This window comes from Bufo gargarizans, chromosome 5 (genome assembly GCF_014858855.1).
Source record: "Bufo gargarizans isolate SCDJY-AF-19 chromosome 5, ASM1485885v1, whole genome shotgun sequence".
NCBI lineage: Eukaryota > Metazoa > Chordata > Amphibia > Anura > Bufonidae > Bufo > Bufo gargarizans.
The window spans coordinates 140,382,736-140,404,411 of record NC_058084.1 but is presented as its reverse complement, the minus strand read 5'-3'; the positions used below and the strand labels follow the sequence as shown (position 1 = coordinate 140,404,411).

General features: G+C 41.7%; 1 protein-coding gene across 1 annotated transcript in view; it reads left to right on the top strand.

Annotated features, from left to right (window-relative positions):
* The window catches only part of METTL4 (methyltransferase 4, N6-adenosine), a 162,691-nt gene that overhangs the window by 22,963 nt on the left and 118,052 nt on the right, over window positions 1-21,676 (top strand). Inside the window, exon 3 of the mRNA XM_044295107.1 lies at window positions 12,694-13,066. Within this exon, the coding sequence (XP_044151042.1) occupies window positions 12,694-13,066 (373 nt within the window). The remainder of the gene's footprint in view (window positions 1-12,693; window positions 13,067-21,676) is intronic.

Here is a 21,676-nt window from a genome sequence, read left to right as displayed (position 1 = left end):
GATGCTGAAATGCTGAGATCTTTCAAATTAGGTCTTTCTTCTTTGATTCTGGAAGAAAGGAGGTAATTTGATGGGAATCCATCTGTATCCCCAAAAAGACCTTTTACCTTGTTGGGTGTTAGATCCGATTTTTCCAAATTCAGCTTCCAGCCTAGAGACTGGAGAATATTTAGAACAGTCCTCAGATGATCTTGCAGAAGTATCTGTGAGCATGCTGAAATGAGGAAATCGTCTAGGTATGGGATAAAAATTATCTCCTTCTGATGAAAAAAACTTTATCTCCGCTACCATTTTTGTAAACGCTCTGGGAGCTGATGCCAGGCCGAAAGGTAGAACCTGAAACTGTAGATGTATTAGGTGATCTTTTAGGGAGACTATGAATTGTAGAGATTTCTGATGCTTTTGATAAATTGGTATATATGGTAGTAGGCGTCTGCTAAGTCGAGCATTACCATGTAGCAATCCTGTGTTAATAAATTGATTGTTGATTTCAGTCTCCATCTTGAACCTTTTGTATTGGACGAACCTGTTGAGATATTTTGGGTTGATAATAGCTCTGAAGGAGCTGTTCGGTTTTTTCACTAGGAATATTGGGGGGGGGGGGGGGGGGTCTTCTGGGACTGGAATAACCGCTTCCTTTTCTAACAACAAGAGGAGAGTCTAAGATTCTAAGAGATGGTGATCTATTCTTAGTTTCTTGTTATGAACCTCTCTGATGGGTTATGTCCAGAATCCAAGGGGAGTTTGAGATTTCTTCCCACGCCGTGCAGAATTTTTTTTATCTCCTCCCCCGCCCCCACAGGATCTTTTAGTGTCATAATCTTCACTGTTTAGAAGATTTGTCCTGGTTAAAGAGGAATCCTCTACCTCTATCTTTTGATGGCTGCCATGAACCTGAGGTATCCTTTTTCCTCTGTTCTTGTCTGCCCCTTTTTTTGGTTTCGAAAGGACCGCCGCTGCTGGAAGAACTTGGTCTCCATCAGGAATCCTTTCTTCCTATTGGAAGCTTTTTCCAGAATGTCATCTAGAACTGAACCAAAAAGTCTCCTTCACAGGGGATACCCCAAAGTCCCCTGTCTAGGATCTTAACCAAACAGACCTCATTGCCGTATTTGAAAGAGCTGCAGATCTAGTGGATAATTTAACCAGGTCTGCAGAAGCGGCAGCTAAAAAATTTGAAGTTGGTTTAAAAATCGGCAGAGAAGATAAAATGTCTTTTTCTAGGGGTGCCTGAGACCAAATGTTCCTCCAGCTGCAACAACCACAAGGATAAGGACCTAGCTGTATAAGTGCCTGTGATACTTGGTCTTAACATAGCGGTGTTAGATTCCCAGGATCTTTTTAGAACTGATTCGCACTTCTTAACCATAGCATCTTTTAAGAGCCCAACGTTTTATTATTTTTTTTATTCTGGCTATTGGCGCATCTACCTTGGGAGTCTTAACCCAGTGGACTGAGTCATCCTCGTTAAAGGGATATTTCCTTTTAAATACTTTTAGAGGTACCAGCTTTTTTTTCGGGATCCTTCCACTCTTCAGAAATACAATTTTTTATGTTGTCATGGACCGGGAAGACTCTTTTCTTCCTGTCCCCTAGACCCTTGAATATCTGATCTTGAACAGTCTGGATCCCTTTTGACTCCTCAATGTTCAAGGTGGATCTAATTTCCTTCAGAAGAGAGTCCGTTTCTTCTATTGAACCCAGGGGTCTACCTGCTTCATCTTCAGAGGAAGAGTCTGATTCAGAAGAAGCCATGTCTTACACTACCTCCAGGTTCCAATCCATCTGGGGTTCTGTATTAGATCTGGAAGTGGAGGGTTTTTGAGGCAGGGAGGCTATTTTTGCCTCAACAGCCGAGCTTACTACTTCTCTAATAATGGTTTTCAAGTTATCCACCAAGAAAGAGGCCTTTTCAGACATAATCTTGTCTGTGCATTTCTGGCAGATAGGTCTCTTACTGTGACCTGCCAGCTTCTTTTTACAGATTGCACACTTCTTTTTCGGCGCAGTTTCCCCACTCCTTCCGGCCTCTCTGCTTTGAAAGCACAGAAAACAACTCCTAACTAAGGAGTGGGAAATGAGTGGGGAACCTCCACCAGTGAACCAAAACAGTGGCACAATGTGAAGAAAAGAAAAACAATTCTCTCCCAAGAGGAGGCTTACCGGGCTGAGGGCCTTAGGGGTGTCGGAAGGCTTCTCCAAGGGGAGCGACATAGTCAGCGCTTAATCCGGGACGCCAAACACTCTCTACACGGCATCCGGATCTCCATACTGCATTCTTAACCACTTCCTGGTCACCTGGTACAGCCGGGAAGTCTTGCGGCATCTGCCGTGACCATGTGACCCGATCACGCGAGACTTCGGCCCAACAGCATCTCGCGTTCCTTCCGTTCCCTCTGTAGGCTACGATATGAGCCGGGGCTGCCCTGAAGAGAAGGACTTGCGCCAAAGCAAGCGGCGGGAACTGTCTCTCGTCCTGGAACTCTGCTGATCTGCTACAGCCCTTCTGGATGCCAGGGACTACTTACCAAAGGCTGAGTGAAAAAGAAGATGGCAGGGGGAACCCGCTAGTTTTCTACCTCATCCCAGAGGGACAGGAAACAACTAGAGAAGGTAAAGGGGAGGAGGCTTTTAAACTTTGTTCTCTACATTGTTTCCTGTCCCTGGGAGACGAGGTACCCTCCTGGTTAGCGCCGTTGGGGAGGCGTATGGAAAACACTTGCTCATCAGGTAATCCGGTTGTCTGTGCGCACGCAAAAATGATCAATTACCGGTAGCAGATTGTGCTGTGTAAATACGATCTCCTGCCGGCAAACAAGAAGTCCTTTATGTGGAAGAGCGATGGCATTAACGATTGCTCCTCCCCATGCTCTGGAAGAGATCGCTGCATTTAAATGCACCTGTCTCCTCCGCTAGTGATCAGCAGATTATCCGGAAGGAATGCTTCCTTCCCGACAATCTGCTGAAATATTGTCCCGAGTAAAGGGCCCTTAATCTGCACGGTCGCACAGTGGAGAATGAGGGAGAGGGTCCCTCCCACCTCTCACTGACTCAGCCAGCCGCTGCCACCAGTGAAAAAGCCTTGTGGCCTGCTGGGGAAGTGTCAGGGAGGGAAGGAGGGGGAGAATAGGAGGGCAGGCGAGAGAGAAACTCACTGCATCCTTGCGGTGCTGAATGCGGATAAGTTAAAGGACCTTTAATGATATCATCCTATGTGACCACTTATTACTGGTTACATGGGGATGACCTCATAAAAGGTCCTTTAACTTATCAGCATCCAGGAAGATCTGGGCGTACATATATCTCATAGGGCCCCATAGCAAAACTTTGTATGGGCCCCCCTGCACGGAAATTAATCGACTTTGTCCATAGAAGGATGAAGCAGATTCACTCATCACTAGCGCAGAGGTGTAACTAGGAAATACTGGGCCCAATAGTATATTTTAAAAGTGCATGAGACCCAAATCTGTAAAAGGCGTTTTTAAGTAGTATAAATATAGGAAATGCGATAAAAAGTGAATGCAGCTGAGAACCATCCTCCAGTCTTTTGACTTATTGTATGCAAGGCGGGGCCCCCGACATTGTGGGCTGTTGGGGAGTATGCTTTTACCAGATTTATTAGACCACGAGCAACAATGCAGAGATATTGGGAAAAGTCATTTAACCCTCCTGCCTAAATTTTGTATTTTGTATTTAGATGTGCTGATGGAATAGAAGTAACATGCCATAACTCAATGATAAAGGCTCTCGGGACACATATAGTACATCAGTCTTCTGATTGACAGGAGCGTGCTGCATTCTCAGCATATTGTACTTTAGCTAGCAAGCGGATGTCAGAATAGAATTTGACAGCAATCCTTGATCCCTCTGAGACCTGTCATTATTTTATCTCTTATGAAGTTCCCTGATGGTTGCCTTGGAATGGGAAGCAAAATGGCAGTAATAGTGTAATTACTGACATGACTGCTTTCTTTACTGTCCACAGCTGCATCTGGCCGGTTCAGTGCCTGTGCAAAAGAGGATGCAGCTGTATACAGCAAAGAAATTGGTAACATGAGTTAGGCTACTTTCCCACTACTGTTTTTTGCGGATCCGTCATAGATCTGTAAAAACGCTTCTGTTACAATAATACAAACGCATGCATCCATCATGAACGGATCCGATTGTATTATGTCTTCTATAGCCATGACGGATCAGTCTTTAACACCATTGAAAGTCAATGGGGACGGATCAGTTTCCTATTGTGTGAGAGAAAACGGATCTGTCCTGACACACAATTTAAGTCAGTGGGGACGGATCCGTTTTCTCGGACACAATCTGGCACAATAGAAAACGGATCCGCAGGCAGCGTTTTGGTGTCGGACTCCAGAGTGGAATGGAGACTGATCGGAGGCAAACTGATGCATTCTGAGTGGATCCTTTTCCATTCAGAATGCATTAGGGCAAAACTGATCCGTTTTGGACCGCTTGTGAGAGCCCTGAACGGATCTCACAAATGGAAAGCCAAAACGCTAGTGTGAAAGTGGCCTAAAACTACATGATCACCGCCATTTTGCTTCCCATGTGGTGGTGCTGCGATGTTTACATTGACCACTCATAGGTAGCCGTGGGACTGCGTGGCTAGAGCACACGTGAAGTTAAAGCATACCGTGAGTTTATTGTGCCACAATATGAACTGTATGGTCAGAATAATATTTCCAAAAGGAAGTGGCCAACCCCCTTAACATCTGCATTCTAAATAATTCAGGGCTCTTTCACACTTGCGTTCTTTTCTTCCGGCATAGAGTTCCGTCGCCGGAAGAATCCTAATCAGTTTTATCCGTATTCTGAATGGAGTGAAAGCCGTTCAGGATGCATCAGGATGTCTTCAGTTCCGGATCGGAACGTTTTTTGGCCGGAGAAAATACCGCAGCATGCTGCGCTTTTTGCTCCGACCAAAAATCCTGAAGACTTGCCGCAAGGCTGGATCCGGAATTAATGCCCATTGAAAGGCATTGATCGGATCCGGCCTTAAGCTAAACGTCGTTTTGGCGCATTGCCGAATCCGACGTTTAGCTTCCATCTGAACATTATAAAGCATATCCACAGAATATACCATAAATGTCTGAAGGTGCTGATCCCACCTCTGGGACCTGATTCTGTCTCAAACACAGGGCGCTATTGCTCACTGCAGTGAATGTAGAGGTGGCTGAACATCCACAATTGCTATGGGACTCCTGGAAATAGTCCCTTACGCGGCCATTTTTGGAAGTCCAATAGCAGTGAATGTAGAGCGCCAATTGTTCCTGATAAAGACACTTAGGCTACTGTCACACTGGTGTTTTGGTTTCCGTTTGCGAGATCTGTTCAGGGCTCTCACAAGTGGTCCAAAACGGATCAGTTTTGCCCTAATGCATTCTGAATGGAAAAAGATCCCCTCAGAATGTCTGTTCTACATGAGCAGCGCTAAACCAAAGGTCCTAGAATTTTTTTTTTTCGCTCATTAGTGGAGCTTCGCTTTAGCCCATTGAGGGTTGTCCTGAGTATGGTATATAAATCGTGAGACAACCCCTGCATATTTAGAATTTATTTTTTTACTTTAAAAGTACATTTGTATTATTTTCTGATTTTGAAATAATTTAGTACAGCACAAAGGAAAAGTAGCTCCGAAAGGCCATGGCAGCTTCCAAATATTTCAGGTCATGGAGGTGAATACTTTATGGCCCTATGGGCTCCTCTTATGATAGATAATTTTCTTTCACTGTAAAAATGCTTCATTGTTTTGTATTTTAAAGGGAACCGGTCATCAACTTTATGCTGACCTCACTGAGGGCAGTATAAAGTAGTGACAGAAATGCTGATGTCAGCGGCGTGTCACTCATGAGCAAGTAAGTGGTTGCCAAGAACCAGCATCATAATCATCGCAGCCCAGGCCTTGAATAGAGTCAAATCTACTTGAGAAGAGTCATGGTTATACATAATCTCCTGCTCTCCCCGCCCACCTACTGATGATTGGCAGTTCTCTCCTAGAGAGAAAGGGAGAAAACCAGGTAGAAGCCTGTCAGTCACTAGCTTTTAACTTAGAAATGACAGACCGCTTAAATCAACTCACCTGTCTCTACTTTATTCTGCTGTTAGTATGGGCTGCATAAAGGTGATGACAGGTTCCCTTTAAGGATTGAAAATTGAAGTACCTCATTTGTATTATTAAACTCTGATTTTAGGGGCCAGAGGTTAGAATTTCGTAGTTATACCGTGTACAAGCCGTTGCCGTGCTGGGCCGCTGTTCACTTCTCATAGCAAACCCCACAGCGGAACATTTATATTTCATATTCTACAAGATTTGTTTTCCAATAATAAACCCACTTTGTACTGTTTTTCAGTAAACCTTCAAAGCCTTCTCCTTTTAAAAGCCCAGTCAGCATGAAGCATTACCCTAAGCCATGTACTAAGATTTTTAATGCCTTTTTACCTGAGAATGCAGTTTTCTTTTTCTATCACCGCAGTTTCCCTGTTGTAGCGCTCTGCAGGAAGATGTGCTAAATAGTTGTTAATGATGATAATTCTTTAATATCCGACATGCCTGAAAGGAATTACTTGTTTGTATGGGCAGTATAGATTGTGTCCCCATAAAGAGCTCCACTTGTGAGGTTGCAGCCTTGAATTTTATTATGAAACCCTTCTGAAGTAGGAAAAGTCTACAAACAAGGTCTGCATGAATTATAAATGGTGCTGAATTTTTCATTGAATTATGAAATGTTTTCTTGAGGAGATCTCTTCACAACATACATAATTTACATGTAATAATGGCTGCTGCTTTTACTAGGGGAGTAACGTAACTGGTGGCAGTGGTAGATGACTTGCATATCTAACAAAGATTTTGTAGGATTTTTTCAGTTAATTTTTTTTAATTTTTTATTATAAAAAATAGCTGTTTCAGGAGGCTAGATATATATACTGTGTGTGTGTGTGTGTGTGTGTGTGTGTGTGTATATATATATATATATATATATATATATATATATATATATATTAATCTCTCTCCTAAAAAAACGAGGCAGCATTCCAGAATAGCGTGAAAGGGTGAAGGCTTGACAAAGGCCTCATTGAGTAGGCCGAAACCATTGCTGGGGGATTAAAGTTTGGGGTCTTCACCCTTTCACGGTATTCTGGAGTGATGCCTTGTTTTTTGGGCTATATATACAGTGGAGGAGAAGCCTGCCTCCCTAGAGGAATTGCACCCAGTGCACACCATCTGACTGTGCTGCTGTGGTATTTGCAAGTGTGTATACAGTACAGACCAAAAGTTTGGACACACCTTCTCATTCAAAGAGTTTTCTTTATTTTCATGACTATGAAAATTGTAGATTCACACTGAAGGCATCAAAACTATGAATTAACACATGTGGAATTATATACATAACAAAAAAGTGTGAAACAACTGAAAATATGTCATATTCTTGGTTCTTCAAAGTAGCCACCTTTTTGCTTTGTTTACTGCTTTGCACACTCTTGGCATTCTCTTGAAGAGGTAGTCACCTAAAATGGTCTTCCAACAGTCTTGAAGGAGTTCCCAGAGATGCTTAGCAATTGTTGGCCCTTTTGCCTTCACTCTGCGGTCCACCTCACCCCAAACCATCTTGATTGGGTTCGGGTCCGGTGACTGTGGAGGCCAGGTCATCTGGCGCAGCACCCCATCACTCTCCTTCATGGTCAAATAGCCCTTACACAGCCTGGAGGTGTGTTTGGGGTCATTGTCCTGTTGAAAAATAAATGATGGTCCAACTAAACGCAAACTGGATGGAATAGCATGCCGCTGCAAGATGCTGTGGTAGCCATGCTGGTTCAGTATGCCTTCAATTTTGAATAAATCCCCAACAGTGTCACCAGCAAACCACCCTCACACCTCCTCCTCCATGCTTCACGGTGGGAACCAGGCATGTAGAGTCCATCCGTTCACCTTTTCTACGTCGCACAAAGACACGGTGGTTGGAACCAAAGATCTCAAATTTGGACTCGTCAGACTAAAACACAGATTTCCACTGGTCTAATATCCATTCCTTGTGTTCATTAGCCCAAACAAGTCTCTTCTGCTTGTTGCCTGTCCTTAGCAGTGATTTCCTAACAGATATTCTACCATGAAGGCCTGATTCACACAGTCTCCTCTTAACAGTTGTTCTAGAGATGTCTGCTTCTAGAACTCTGTGTGGCATTGACCTGGTCTCCAATCTGAGCTGCTGTTAACCTGCGATTTCTGAGGCTGGTGACTCGGATGAACTTATCCTCCGCAGCAGAGGTGACTCTTGGCCTTCCTTTCCTGGGGCGGTCCGCATGTGAGCCAGTTTTTTTGTAGCGCTTGATGGTTTTTGTGACTGCACTTGGGGACACTTTCAAAGTTTTCCCAATTTTTCGGACTGACTGACCTTCATTTCTTAAAGTAATGATGGCCACTCGTTTTTCTTTTCTTTACTTAGCCGCTTTTTTCTTGCCATAATACAAATTCTAACAGTCTATTCAGTAGGACTATCAGCTGTGTATCCACCTGACTTCTCCACAACGCAACTGATGGTCCCAACCCCATTTATAAGGCAAGAAATCCCACTTATTAAACCTGACAGGGCATACCTGTGAAGTGAAAACCATTTTAGGTGACTACCTCTTGAAGCTCATCAAGAGAATGCCAAGGGTGTGCAAAGCAGTAATCAAAGCAAAAGGTGGCTACTTTGAAGAACCTAGAATATGACATAGATTTTCAGTTGTTTCACACTTTTTTGTTATGTGTATAATTCCACATGTGTTAATTCATAGTTTTAATGCCTTCAGTGTGAATCTACAATTTTCATAGTCATGAAAATAAAGAAAACTCTTTGAATGAGAAGGTGTGTCCAAACTTTTGGTCTGTACTGTATGTATGATAGATAGATAGACATTTCTCTATCTCTATATATCTATCTCTGTGTGTGTATATATGTGTGTGTGTGTATATATATATATATATATATATATATATATATATATATATATATATATATATATATATATACACAGTCATGTGAAAAAATTAGGACACCCTTTGAAAGCATGTGGTTTTTTGTAACATTTTTAATAAAAGGTTATTTCATCTCCGTTTCAACAATACAGAGAGATTAAAGTAATCCGACTAAACAAAGAAAACTGAAGAAAAGTCTTTTCAAGATCTTCTGTAAATGTCATTCTACAAAAATGCCTATTCTAACTGAGGAAAAAGATAGGACACCCTTGCCCCTAATAGCGAGTGTTACCTCCTTTGGCTGAAATAACTGCAGTGAGACGGTTCTTGTAGCCATCTACCAGTCTTCGACATCGGTCTGAGGAAATTTTACCCCACTCCTCAATGCAGAACTTTTTCAGCTGTGAGATGTTTGAGGGGTTTCTTGCACGTACAGCCCTTTTCAAGTCACCCCACAGCATCTCAATGGGATTCAAATCTGGACTTTGACTTGGCCATTCCAGGACTCTCCATTTCTTCTTTTTCAGCCAATCTTTGGTTGATTTACTAGTATGTTTTGGGTCATTGTCATGTTGCATGGTCCAGTTCCGCTTCAGCTTTAATTTTCTAACTGATGGTCTCACATGTTCTTCAAGCACCTTCTGATACACAGTAGAATTCATCGTGGATTCTATGATGGTGAGCTGACCAGGTCCTGCTGCAGCAAAGCAGCCCCAAACCATGACACTTCCACCTCCATGCTTCACAGTTGGTATGAGGTTCTTTTCTTGGAATGCTGTGTTTGGTTTACGCCAAACATGTCCTCTGCTGTTGTGTCCAAATAATTCAATTTTGGACTCATCTGTCCAAAGAACATTATTCCAGAAGTCCTGGTCTTTGTCAACTTTATCTCTGGCAAATGTCAGTCTGGCCTCGATGTTTCTCTTGGAAAGCAAAGGTTTCCTCCTTGCACACCTCCCATGCAAGTTAAACTTGTACAGTCTCTTTCTGATTGTAGAGGCATGTACTTCTACATCAACAGTAGCCAGAGCCTGCTGTAGTTCTCGAGATGACACTTTAGGGTTTTTGGAGACCTCTTTTAGCATCTTGCGGTCTGCTCTTGGGGTGAACTTGCTGGGGCGACCAGTCCTGGGCATGTTGGCAGTTGTTTTGAAAGCCCTCCACTTGTAGACTATCTTCCGGACAGTGGAATGGCTGATTTCAAAATCTTTTGAGATCTTTTTAAATCCCTTCCCAGACTCATAGGCTGCTACAATCTTTTTTCTGAAGTCCTCTGACAGCTCTTTTGCTCTCACCATGGTGCTCACTCTCACTTCAACAGTCAGGAGCACACCAAACTAAATGTCTGAGGTTTAAATAGGGCAAGCCTCATTCAACATGCAGAGTAACGATCTACTAATTATGTGCACCTGGTGTGATATACCTGTGTGAGATCTGAGCCAATTTAAGAGGGAATACATGTGAGGGTGTCCTATCTTTTTCCTCAGTTAGAATAGGCATTTTTGTAGAATGACATTTACAGAAGATCTTGAAAAGACTTTTCTTCAGTTTTTCTTTGTTTAGTTGGATTACTTTAATCTCTCTGTATTGTTGAAACGGAGATGAAATAACCTTTTATTAAAAATGTTACAAAAAACCACATGCTTTCAAAGGGTGTCCTAATTTTTTCACATGACTGTATATAGCTCTCTCTCTCTCTCTCTCTCTCTCTCTCTCTCTCTCGATATATATATATATATATATATATATATATATATATCTCTATCTCTATCTCTATCATATCTATCTCTATCATCTCTATCATCTCTATCTCTATCATCTCTATCTCTATCATCTCTATCTCTATCATCTCTATCTCTATCATCTCTATCTCTATCATCTCTATCTCTATCATCTCTATCTCTATCATCTCTATCTCTATCATCTCTATCTCTATCATCTCTATCTCTATCATCTCTATCTCTATCATCTCTATCTCTCTATGTTCGGGGCGCACTCTGGCTTCTGGCAATATATAGACACGCTTTTAGTAAAAATAAAAGTTAATTTTATTAGGATAGATGTACCGTATATATGACAAATGCACCAGTGTATTAAGTGGATGTCACGTGGTATAAAAGCGTGCATCCAAATTTGAGCTAGTGGCGCATATCCATAAGTTCACATAAAAATACATATATCATGAAATATAAAATAATGGTCTAGTAAGCGCTTCGATAAAAACAGAACAAAAAATATACAACTTAAGATTAGAGTATAGATACACTTAAAAAAGGGAGATAAATAGTGTATAAGTAATATATAAGCTGAGTGCTTTTTTTTAGGCCAGTAATATAGTGATCAGGTTGAGGGACAACGTTCTTTGTAGCACACGTACTATGTTGGTTCATTATTACCGTGGAACCCTTTTATAAGGTTAATAAATCCACCTTGAAGGCACTCGTATCATAAGTTTTTCAATTGTCACATTTGTATACAGATGGTATTATCTTAAGCATGCTCTTACAAGAGAATTGTATTCTTGGTAAACCCCTTTAAACTTAACATTTTTGTATAGAAATGCTACTTTGGTATTTTTATGCCACTCTCCTGCTGAAGTTATTTCTTGACTTTTTTTGTTACTTTTTGGAAACTCCTAATAAATCTAGAGTGACACTCATTTAAAAAAAATACTAATCACAACAACTTTACCACTCACTTTTTGAAACTGGATTGAGTGGTGTAGAAACGCAAAAAGGTTTGTGCAAGTAACACCAAACAGTCACAAAAGCCCTGTTTTTGTGACTTTTTGAAACCACATCTTGTGTTACAGTTCATAATAAATTCCCCCCCCCCATGTTTCTCCATTACAGCGATTAGATACAGTACCACTTGGTATTGTCAAAGCCTAATCTCGGTTCTTAGATTAGATGACTACATGGCACATGGACAAAGTTATCTGGATCCTACATCGCAACATTGTGAAGTGACTGTAACACAAAAGTCTCCAGAAATCCAGCAGGTTTAGACTTTTGTGTTGCAGTCACACCAATTTATGGGTTGCAACACAACCACATTCAGTTTTGTTATGTTGCAATGTAGCATTCCAATACTGCACTTATTAATTGTGTAGTCCATATAGCCCTTGCTATGTATTGGCAACATTTTTAATGTACTTTTAAAGGGCTTGTCTCACTTCAGCAAATAGCATTTATTATGTAGAGGAAGTTAACACAAGGCATTTACAAATGTATTTTTGCTATCCGTTGCTGGCTTGATTCACTTTTCCATCACATTATGCGCTGCTTGTTTCCATGGTTACGACCACCCTGCAATCAATCAGTGGTGGTCATAATTTCACACTATAGGAAGAAGCGTCGGCCTCTCTGGTGGCTGGGACTGTGGGAGTGCACATAGGCTGGTGCTTTTTTTCTACAGTGTGCAAGCAGGACCACTGCTGATGGCTTGCAGGGTGGTCGTAACCATGGAAACAAACAGTGCATATTGTGATAAAACATGAATGCAGCCAGAAAAGGAAGCAATATGGACAATCACAATACATTAGTAAGTGCCTTGTATTAATGTCCTCTGCTTAATAAATGCTGCTTGCTGAAGTGACACAACCCCTTTAAACCAAAGCTGCTCTTAAAAAAAAAAAAAAAAATTTTATACTACTATTTTTTTATGTTTTCTTGTTAGTTACTGGCAAATAAAGTCTGGTTTCCTCCTGTGTTCTCCCTCTCCAGATAAGTAATCTTATTTTAGAAGGATCACGGCCGCTGATTCAAGAAGGATTTAAGCAAGGGCTGCTTCACCCACCCTCAGGGACAGAAGAAGAAAAATGTAAAATGGTGTCAGAAGCAAATGGCAACAAAAGCGTCTTGGCTGATCTCTGTGATATGACCAAGGATATGCCTTGTGTTTCTTTGCCTGAATATTCTGTGAATGTTCTTGACACAGGATGTCAATTTCCTCAAGATGGGGACTATTTATCCCACATTACAGAAAACCCTTCAGATTGTCCGCAAATCATTAACCTAATGGGTGAGAAATATCTCCTACCACCCAGAAGTAGCTTTCTACTATCAGATATTTCATGCATGGAACCCCTACTGCATTGTAAGTACATTGCCTGCTCCTCCTCTGTAATTTGTGTTAGTGAAAACTTATGTTTAATGTGCAAATATGAAATACAGGTTGTATAAGCAATGTGGTTCATTCATGTATAATGGCCACACCATTTTTACCTGTGTTTTCTCTGGTCAGAGGTAGAAATACACCCATTGACAATGCACCAAAATTATAAGGAGCTGCCTTCCTCTAATGATTTTTGTGAATCTTCGACAGGTCCATGTATCATAAAATGAAATCTATGCTAGCAAGGAGCCGGCACAGATTTCTGGTGTAATGTTTGATTTCTGGCACACATTTTGGTAAATGTATCATCCCACCAACCTTTTACAAAAGTGCCAAGTAGAGCTGAAAAAAAGATAGAAAAACAAAAGGGTAATAAACAGTGTTAAGCGAACTTGTGTTTTAAGTTCGGCGTCTAAAGTTCGGGTTATCGAAGAATCGCGTTATAGATTCTAAATTCCGTTATGGTCCGTGGTAGCAGAATCCACAACTCTATTCTTCGATAACCCAAACTTTAGACGCCGAACTTAAAACACAAGTTCGCTCAGCACTAGTAATAAAGGTTGGACTATATTTTCTGTGCAGGAAATATTCTGTTTCCCTCACTGAACAATGCTCCTGTCTCACAAACTCACAGCATTATAATTACTTACAGTGCTGTGTGCTCCTGTGACCTTGGCTGCACTGATTTATACTGACAGCATTACGTGAGTACTATTCAGTACAGACGAGGTTGGGCAGGGACACACAGCATTATAAATCATTATAATGCTGTGAGTTTGGGTCACAGGAGCAGTGTTCATTGATCCGGGAAACATTGCTGTCACATGGAGCAAATTTTCTATACTGAATATACTTGTCTGAAATTGCAGGTAGGGTTTTCAGTCCCAGTGTCTCCTACTGTCATTACTTCCTCAAAGACGGTTGAGTACGGTAATGTGTCTTAGAATTGATATTCGTGTACCATCTGTTCTGCTGATGACCTCTGGGGGATTGGCCAGACACCCCGCTTTTAGCCCTTTACTACACTTGACTACAAGAGATTTTACTATTAACCTATTTACTACTGTTAAAATATAATTAACTCTATAGCCACCAAGTATAATGTAGCAGCGTTTATGATAATACTTGGACATTGAATGGCAGTATTATTTGGGAACTACATTGCATTATTATGTGGGAATTTTATAGTAGAGTTGTCTTGATATTGTAATATTTTAGCACTATATAATGGTATTGTGTCTGCACTGTATTGGAGTATTATTTAGGCATTATATATAATTATTGTATGGGTTCTTCAAGGAAGTATCGTTTGACATTGTATGATAGTGTATGTGTGTAAAGATTCAGGTAAGTGTATGTGTGTGTATATTCTTCCTTCTTGAGTATTTGTACTGTCGTTTTTTCTATATGGAGAAAGTGGACATGTCTACAGATAAAATAACAGGACAGAACATTTTAATAATCATTAAAGTAGAAATAATAAGGTTGATCACATACATTTAGCCCCTCAGATGCCGTGGTCAAATGTGACCACGGCATCTGGCTGCCCCGATGAGGAATAGGGAAGCCGAATGTGGTGTGTGGAAGCTTCTGTACTCAGTTTCTATGGAGCTCCTGTGGCTCCTTAGCATGATTCTAATAATGTTAATGCATTGTAGTCTGATAAAATTAATCTAAGGATTCCTTGTTCCCTAGAGGAACTATTTAATAAAAAAATAAAAAAAGTTTTTAGAAATTTAGAAAAATATGAAAATTCTAATCACCCCCCCCTCCCCAAAATTATAATAAAAACACATAATTAATAAAAAAAATTAACATTATGGGCATTGTTGCATGCAACAATGGCCGTACTATTAAAATATTTATCCCATACAGCAAACGACGAAATGGAAAAAAGGTCAAATGAATGATTCAATGTTTTTGGGTCTTTCCACCTCACAAGAAAATTGAATGTGTATCATAAAGTCACACACACCCCAGAATAATATCAATCAAAAGCACAGATTGCGTCGCAAAAAATAAGCACTCAAGCAGCTACTTACACATAAAAATAAAAAAGTTAGGAGGGTGAAAATATGGCAATGCAAAGAAAAAATGTTTCTTTTTTTTTAGTATAAGGGAGCATTCACACGACCGTGTTTTTCTTCTGTGTCCGTTCCGCAATTTTTGCGGACAATGCACGGACCCATTCATTTCTACGGGTCCGCAAAAATTGCGGAATGCCTTTCATTGTCACCTGTGTGCTGTCTGTTCCGTGTGTCTGCTCCTTTTATTTTAGAACATGTCCTATACTTGGCCGCAAATTGCGGTCTGTGGCCCTATAGAAAGTCAATGGGTTCGTAAAAAAATGGATAGCACTGAAAACATTCTAGGAAACCCCGTTTCAGTCCCATTTCAGTTTTTTGCGGACCGTGAAAAACTGATGACACACGGAAGCACCACGTCCGTATTATACGGCCTTAACTAAACGGAAAGATAACTGTCACGAGGGTGTCAAGAGCCACGTCTGACTCCGTTATACCCGGGGTCAGGAAGTCGCAGCGGGTGGCTGCGCGCTCTATGTCTAAAGATCACGTTGTTTCTTAGTGATTGTTTTCTGTGTTTGCCTTGCAATCCTTTTTGTCTCACTCAGGGATCCGTAGCTTCTCCTCCTCAGCTGTTTCTTTTCTGCCACTCCCAACCTCCTTATATTCTCCTCTCACACTTCTCTAGTTGCCAGTTATAGAGCTTCCTGCCTGGACTTCTATACTGACCCACTGGAGCTGTGAATCCTGGTTGTTGTTCCAGAGTGCTACCCTCCGGATCCCTGTTGGGCTTTTTGTTGTCTCCTGTTGTCGCCCACCTGGGATTATATGTTTAGTCTGTATTGTCTGTCCTCCCCTTGGTGTTTTCCTTTAGAGCTAGTGGTGCGGACTAGTGTTCCCACCGCCCTGTTCACTATCTAGGGCTCATCTTAGGGAAAGCCAGGGTTTTAGGCACGTGATCGGCGTACGGGTGAGGAACCCGTCTAGGGACGTCAGGGCAGCCAGGTGCCAGCCGCAAGGTGAGTCAGGGGTCACCACCTTCCCTCTCACTTGGGCAGGGCCTTCCTCTTTCCCTCCCTCTGTGTCACGTATGTGATAGTCACGCCGATCGTGATAATAACTGAAGACATACAGAACACACGGATCCGTAATTTGCGAAGCGCAAAACCAACACTGTTGTGTGAATGTTCCCTTAAGATGCAAGAAAAACTATGTATATGTATATCACTGTAATCGTACTGACCAAGAGAATAACAGTAACAACGTAGTACCACATAGGAAATAGTATAAACCCCTGTGGCAGAATGGTGTATATATTTTTTTCATATAGCCACCCCATTTGGAATTTTTTCCTGCTTCCCACCACATTATATGTAACCGTAAATGATGCAAGTAGAAAGTTCATCTTGTCCCACAAAAGACACGCACTCACATGGCTGTGTGAATGAAAAAAATAATAATATATGCCTTTAGGAGTAAAAAAAATAATGATGAAAACGAAAAATGGAAAATCACCTGGTCTTAAGAGGGTTTTTGAAGCTTATTTTAGGTATGAAAAGGTTCTGTGGTTTTGTTCGTCGAGGAGCACATCCTAATAGGTGCACACAAGACATCCCATTAACCTAGCTGTGCCTAGCCCAGATTTCATTATGAACGTGTGAATGCTTCCTCTGACAGGATTTTAAATTTACTGATAAAAATGAAGACTGTTCACATTGAAGTATCTGACAACAGTATCTGGAGTAGAGTTGCACTGGGTATCGAAGTATCAATACCCAATCGATACTTTTAGACCTGGATCGATATGATACCAGGTCTTACTATGTAACAATACTGCTGCACAGCCTAGTATCAGTTAGAGAACATGGCATGCGCCGCTCTCAGCACGCACCATGTTCTACTCAGCAGTACAGTGGAGAAGCAGGGAATCTTTCCCTCCCTCCCCACTGTGACGTGGCCGCCACTGCCACCAATGGGGAGATGGCACAGAGGAGGAGGGGAGGGACTGTGGCCACTGCGCCACCAATGAATGTAATTAACAAATGAATTCAAGTGTTGGCAGTGGGTGTCGGCGTCGTCACATACCCGGCCTCAATAACAGGGTGTGCGATCCCGCAAACTGCAGCAATTTACCCCTCAGATGCTGCACCTGAGGGGTTAATTGCCGTGGATCGCCCCGCCCTGTTGTTGAGGGTGGGTGCTGGGTATGTGATTCTGCCGCCGTCACCCGCATCCTACACTTCAATTAATGTATTATTACATTCATTGGTGGCGAAGTGCGCCCTCCCCAGTCCCAATCTCCCCAGTATTAGAATCATTGGTGGTGCAGTGGCCACAGGCACCCCCCCATTGTTATATTCATTGGTGGCAGTGGCCACAGGGTCGCCTCCCCTCCTCCTCATTGGTAGTGCAGTGGCAGTTCTGATCGGAGCCCCAGCAGTGTAATCGCTGGGCTCTGATCGGTTACCATGGCAGCCAAGACACTACTGAAGCCCTGTCTGCCATGGTAATCTACCTGCTGCTGTGTGTACAAAGCCCAGGGCAGCAGGGAGTGTGAGATCCTATTCACCCTAATAGATCTCTATGTTCCATTATGGGCTGGATGTTCCATAAAATGCAGAATGCACACAGCTTTTTTGGTGTGTGTGTTTTTTTTTTTTTTTTTTTTTTTTTGCGTGGTATCGCAATACTTTTTTATGTTATCGAAATCGAATCAAAATTTTGGTATCGGGACAACCCTAATCTAGAGTGGATCAGAAGAGGAAGAGAGAGGCAGAATTTTCATTGTATGATTCAGTGTATGCAGTAAAATATTGTATGTTGCTTTTTTTAATTTATAATATTGCTATTTAGTTTTTTAAAAATAGCGCTATATAGTCCTTTACCCCATAATGTCATTATACAATACCAAGATATACATTAACAGGGCCTATAATAGCCATAATATCAGTATTGAACTGTGTCTAACTTCAGCATCTAAGTCTTTGAAGTAGTTAGGTAAGGTGGTCCAAAGCTCATCTAAGGCTACTTTCACACTCGCGTTTTGGCTTTCCGTTTCTGAGATCCGTTCAGGGCTCTCACAAGTGGTCCAAAACGGATACGTTTTGCCCTAATGCATTCTGAATGGAAAAGGATCCTCTCAGAATGCATCAGTTTGCCTCTTTTCAGTCTCCATTCCGCTTTGGAGGTGGCAGCGTTTTGATGTCCGTCTGACGAAACTGAGCCAAATGGATCTGTTCTGACACACAATGTAAGTCAATTGGAACAGATCCGTTTTCTATGACAATAGAAAACGGATCCGTCCTCCATTGACTTTTAATGACGTTCAAGACGGATCCGTCTTGGCTATGTTAAAGATAATACAAACGGATCCATTCTGAACGGATGCAGACGTTTGTATTATCTGAACGGATCCGTCTGTGCTGATCCATGACGGATCTGCACCAAACACGAGTGTGAAAGTAGCCTTACCTAAAGGGTTTGTGATATGAAAAATCTAAATTTTTCAAACCAGCACCTGGACCTGAATACTTTTGTAATTAAAAAATTTAGTATAGCCACTGAGCTATTCAATAAAATGTATTTGTATAGCACCACCTGCTGTTAGTACTTTTCTTTTTTTCTTGTCCACCTCATTGAAGTGGTCACAGGTGCTCAGTTTAAATCTGCAACTTCAACCAGCCATATCTTCTGTTGGAAGCTGTGGCACTTACAGGGAGCTACAGCATAAGGCCTCATGCACACGACAGTTTTTTTTTTTTTATGGTCCGCAAAAACGGGGGCCGGAGGTCCGTAATCCGTGACCGTTTTTTCATCCGTGGGTCTTCCTTGTTTTTTGGAGGATCCACGGACATGAAAAATGAAAAAAAAAAAATCTAAGTCAAGTTTGCCATTGAAATGATAGGAAAAAACGGACACGGATCACGGACGCGGATGACAATCTTGTGTGCATCCGTGATCTTTTACGGACCCATTGACTTGAATGGGTCCGTGAACCGTTGGCCGTGAAAAAAATAGGACAGGTCCTATTTTTTTCACGGCCAGTAAACACGGATCACGGATGCGGCTGCCAAACGGTGCATTTTCCATTTTGTTTTTTTCCACGGACCCATTGAAAGACCCATTGAAAGTCAATAGATCCGCGAAAAAAATGGAAAACGGCACATCTAGCAGAACAATTGGAGCAATAAATGGAGAAATCTCTGGTTTTATGCGAGGTACAGGACTGGTTATAGCTTTGTAGAAAGATTTTAGTTTTTTTTATATCAATCATGGCATAACCCATTTAAAGCAAACTGGTTAGGTGATTTCTATTGCCTGACATCTGATAGGATTTACTCTGCTTTCTAATCTGAAATCCTGCTCCAAATCATGACAAGACTCCTAGTAGACATAGTAAGAATTCTGGTTACCCCACCCACACAGGATGATTGACTGTGTTCTGTGTGCACTCGCACTGATACATGGAGAGCTGTCAGTCACTCTGTATGTGTCTACTGGGGGTCTTGACAGGATTTAATATGCTTTTTTACTCAGAAATCTTGCTCCAAATCATATAAAAATCACTCTAAAGGTTCAATTTGTAATGTGCAGAATGGTGATGAGATTTCTTAATACTTTGATAGTATTGTACAACACTATTTATTTATTTTTATTTTTTACCTAGTTGTAATCTCTGAGCCATGTAATTTCAATTTTTAGGTGCACCATGCTATTTGAGGCTTTTTATTTTTGGGGGTGCATATTTTTTAATTTATTATTAAATTATTTATTTAGTTACGGTATTTTATGCACTTATAGCGCTGACATATTCCACAGCGCTTTACAGACATTAGCGTCACTCTGTCCCCAATGGGGTTCACAAACGAAGTTCCCTATCAGTATGTCTTTAGAGTGTGGGCAGAAGCTGGAGTACCCAGAGGAAACCAACGCAAACATGGGGAGAACATACAAAGTCCATTGAGATGTTGTCCTTGTTCGGATTCAAACCTAGGACCCCAGCTCTGCAAGGCACTAGTGTTAACCACTGAGTCACCGTGCTGCCCATATATGTTAGTTTTAAATATCTGTAAAAAAAAAAATGATGAAAAAAAATTCCACTATTTTCTTAAACCATTCACAGTAATTAACATACTTTTATTAAACTTATTAAATTGTTCATTTTTTTATTTTTTATTTTTTTTTACTTGGGTACTCTTTAACCACTTCAGCCCCGCTAGCTGAAACCCCCTTCATGACCAGAGCACTTTTTACACTTCGGCACTACACTCCTTTCACCGTTTATCGCTCGGTCATGCAACTTACCACCCAAATGAATTTTACCTCCTTTTCTTTTCACTAATAGAGCTTTCATTGGGTGGTATTTTATTGCTGCTGACAGTTTTACTTTTTTTGTTATTAATCGAAATGTAACGATTTTTTTGCAAAAAAATGACATTTTTCACTTTCGGCTGTAAAATTTTGCAAAAAAAAGACATCCATATATAAATTTTTCGCTAACTTTATAGTTCTACATGTCTTTGATAAAAAAAAAATGTTTGGGCAAAAAAAAAAATGGTTTGGGTAAAAGTTATAGCGTTTACAAACTATGGTACAAAAATGTGAATTTCCGCTTTTTGAAGCAGCTCTGACTTTCTGAGCACCTGTCATGTTTCCTGAGGTTCTACAATGCCCAGACAGTAGAAAAACCCCACAAATGACCCCATTTCGGAAAGTAGACACCCTAAGGTATTCGCTGATGGGCATAGTGAGTTCATAGAACTTTTTATTTTTTGTCACAAGTTAGGCTACTTTCACACTTGCGTTAGGAGCGGATCCGTCTGGTGTCTGCACAGACGGATCCGCTCCTATAATGCAAACGCTTGCATCCGTTCAGAACGGATCCGTTTGCATAACTGTTTATTTCAGATCTGATTTTTCACTTCGGAAAACTCAGATCCGACAGTATATTCTAAACACAGAAGCGTTCCCATGGTGATGGGGACGCTTCATGTTAGAATATACTGAGAACTGTGTACACGACTGCCCCCTGCTGCCTGGCAGATGCTGCCAGGCAGCAGGGGGCAGACCCCCCCCCCCTCCTGTATTTAACTTATTGGTGGCCAGTGCGGCCCCCCCTCCCTCCCCAGTATTAAATATGACCAGTGCGGCCTCCCCCTCCCTCCCTCCCCAGTATTAAATATGACCAGTGCGGCCCCCTCCCTCTATATTTATTGGTGGCCGGGCCAGTGCGGATTCCAAGTATTGTGAGCAGTGCGGCCTCCCCTCTCCCCCCCCTAATTAAAATCACCCCCCCCCCATCATTGGTGGCAGCGGAGAGTACCGATCGGAGTCCCAGTTTAAATCGCTGGGGCTCCGATCGGTTACCATGGCAACCAAGACGCTATTGCAGTCTTGGCTGCCATGGTTACTTGGCAATAAATACAAGCATTATACTTACCTGAAGAGCTGCGATGTCTGACCGGCCGGGAGCTCCTCCTACTGGTAAGTGAAAGGTCTGTGCGGCGCATTGCCTATAGCGCAGACCTGTCACTTACCAGTAGGAGGAGCGCCCGGCCGGTCAGACATC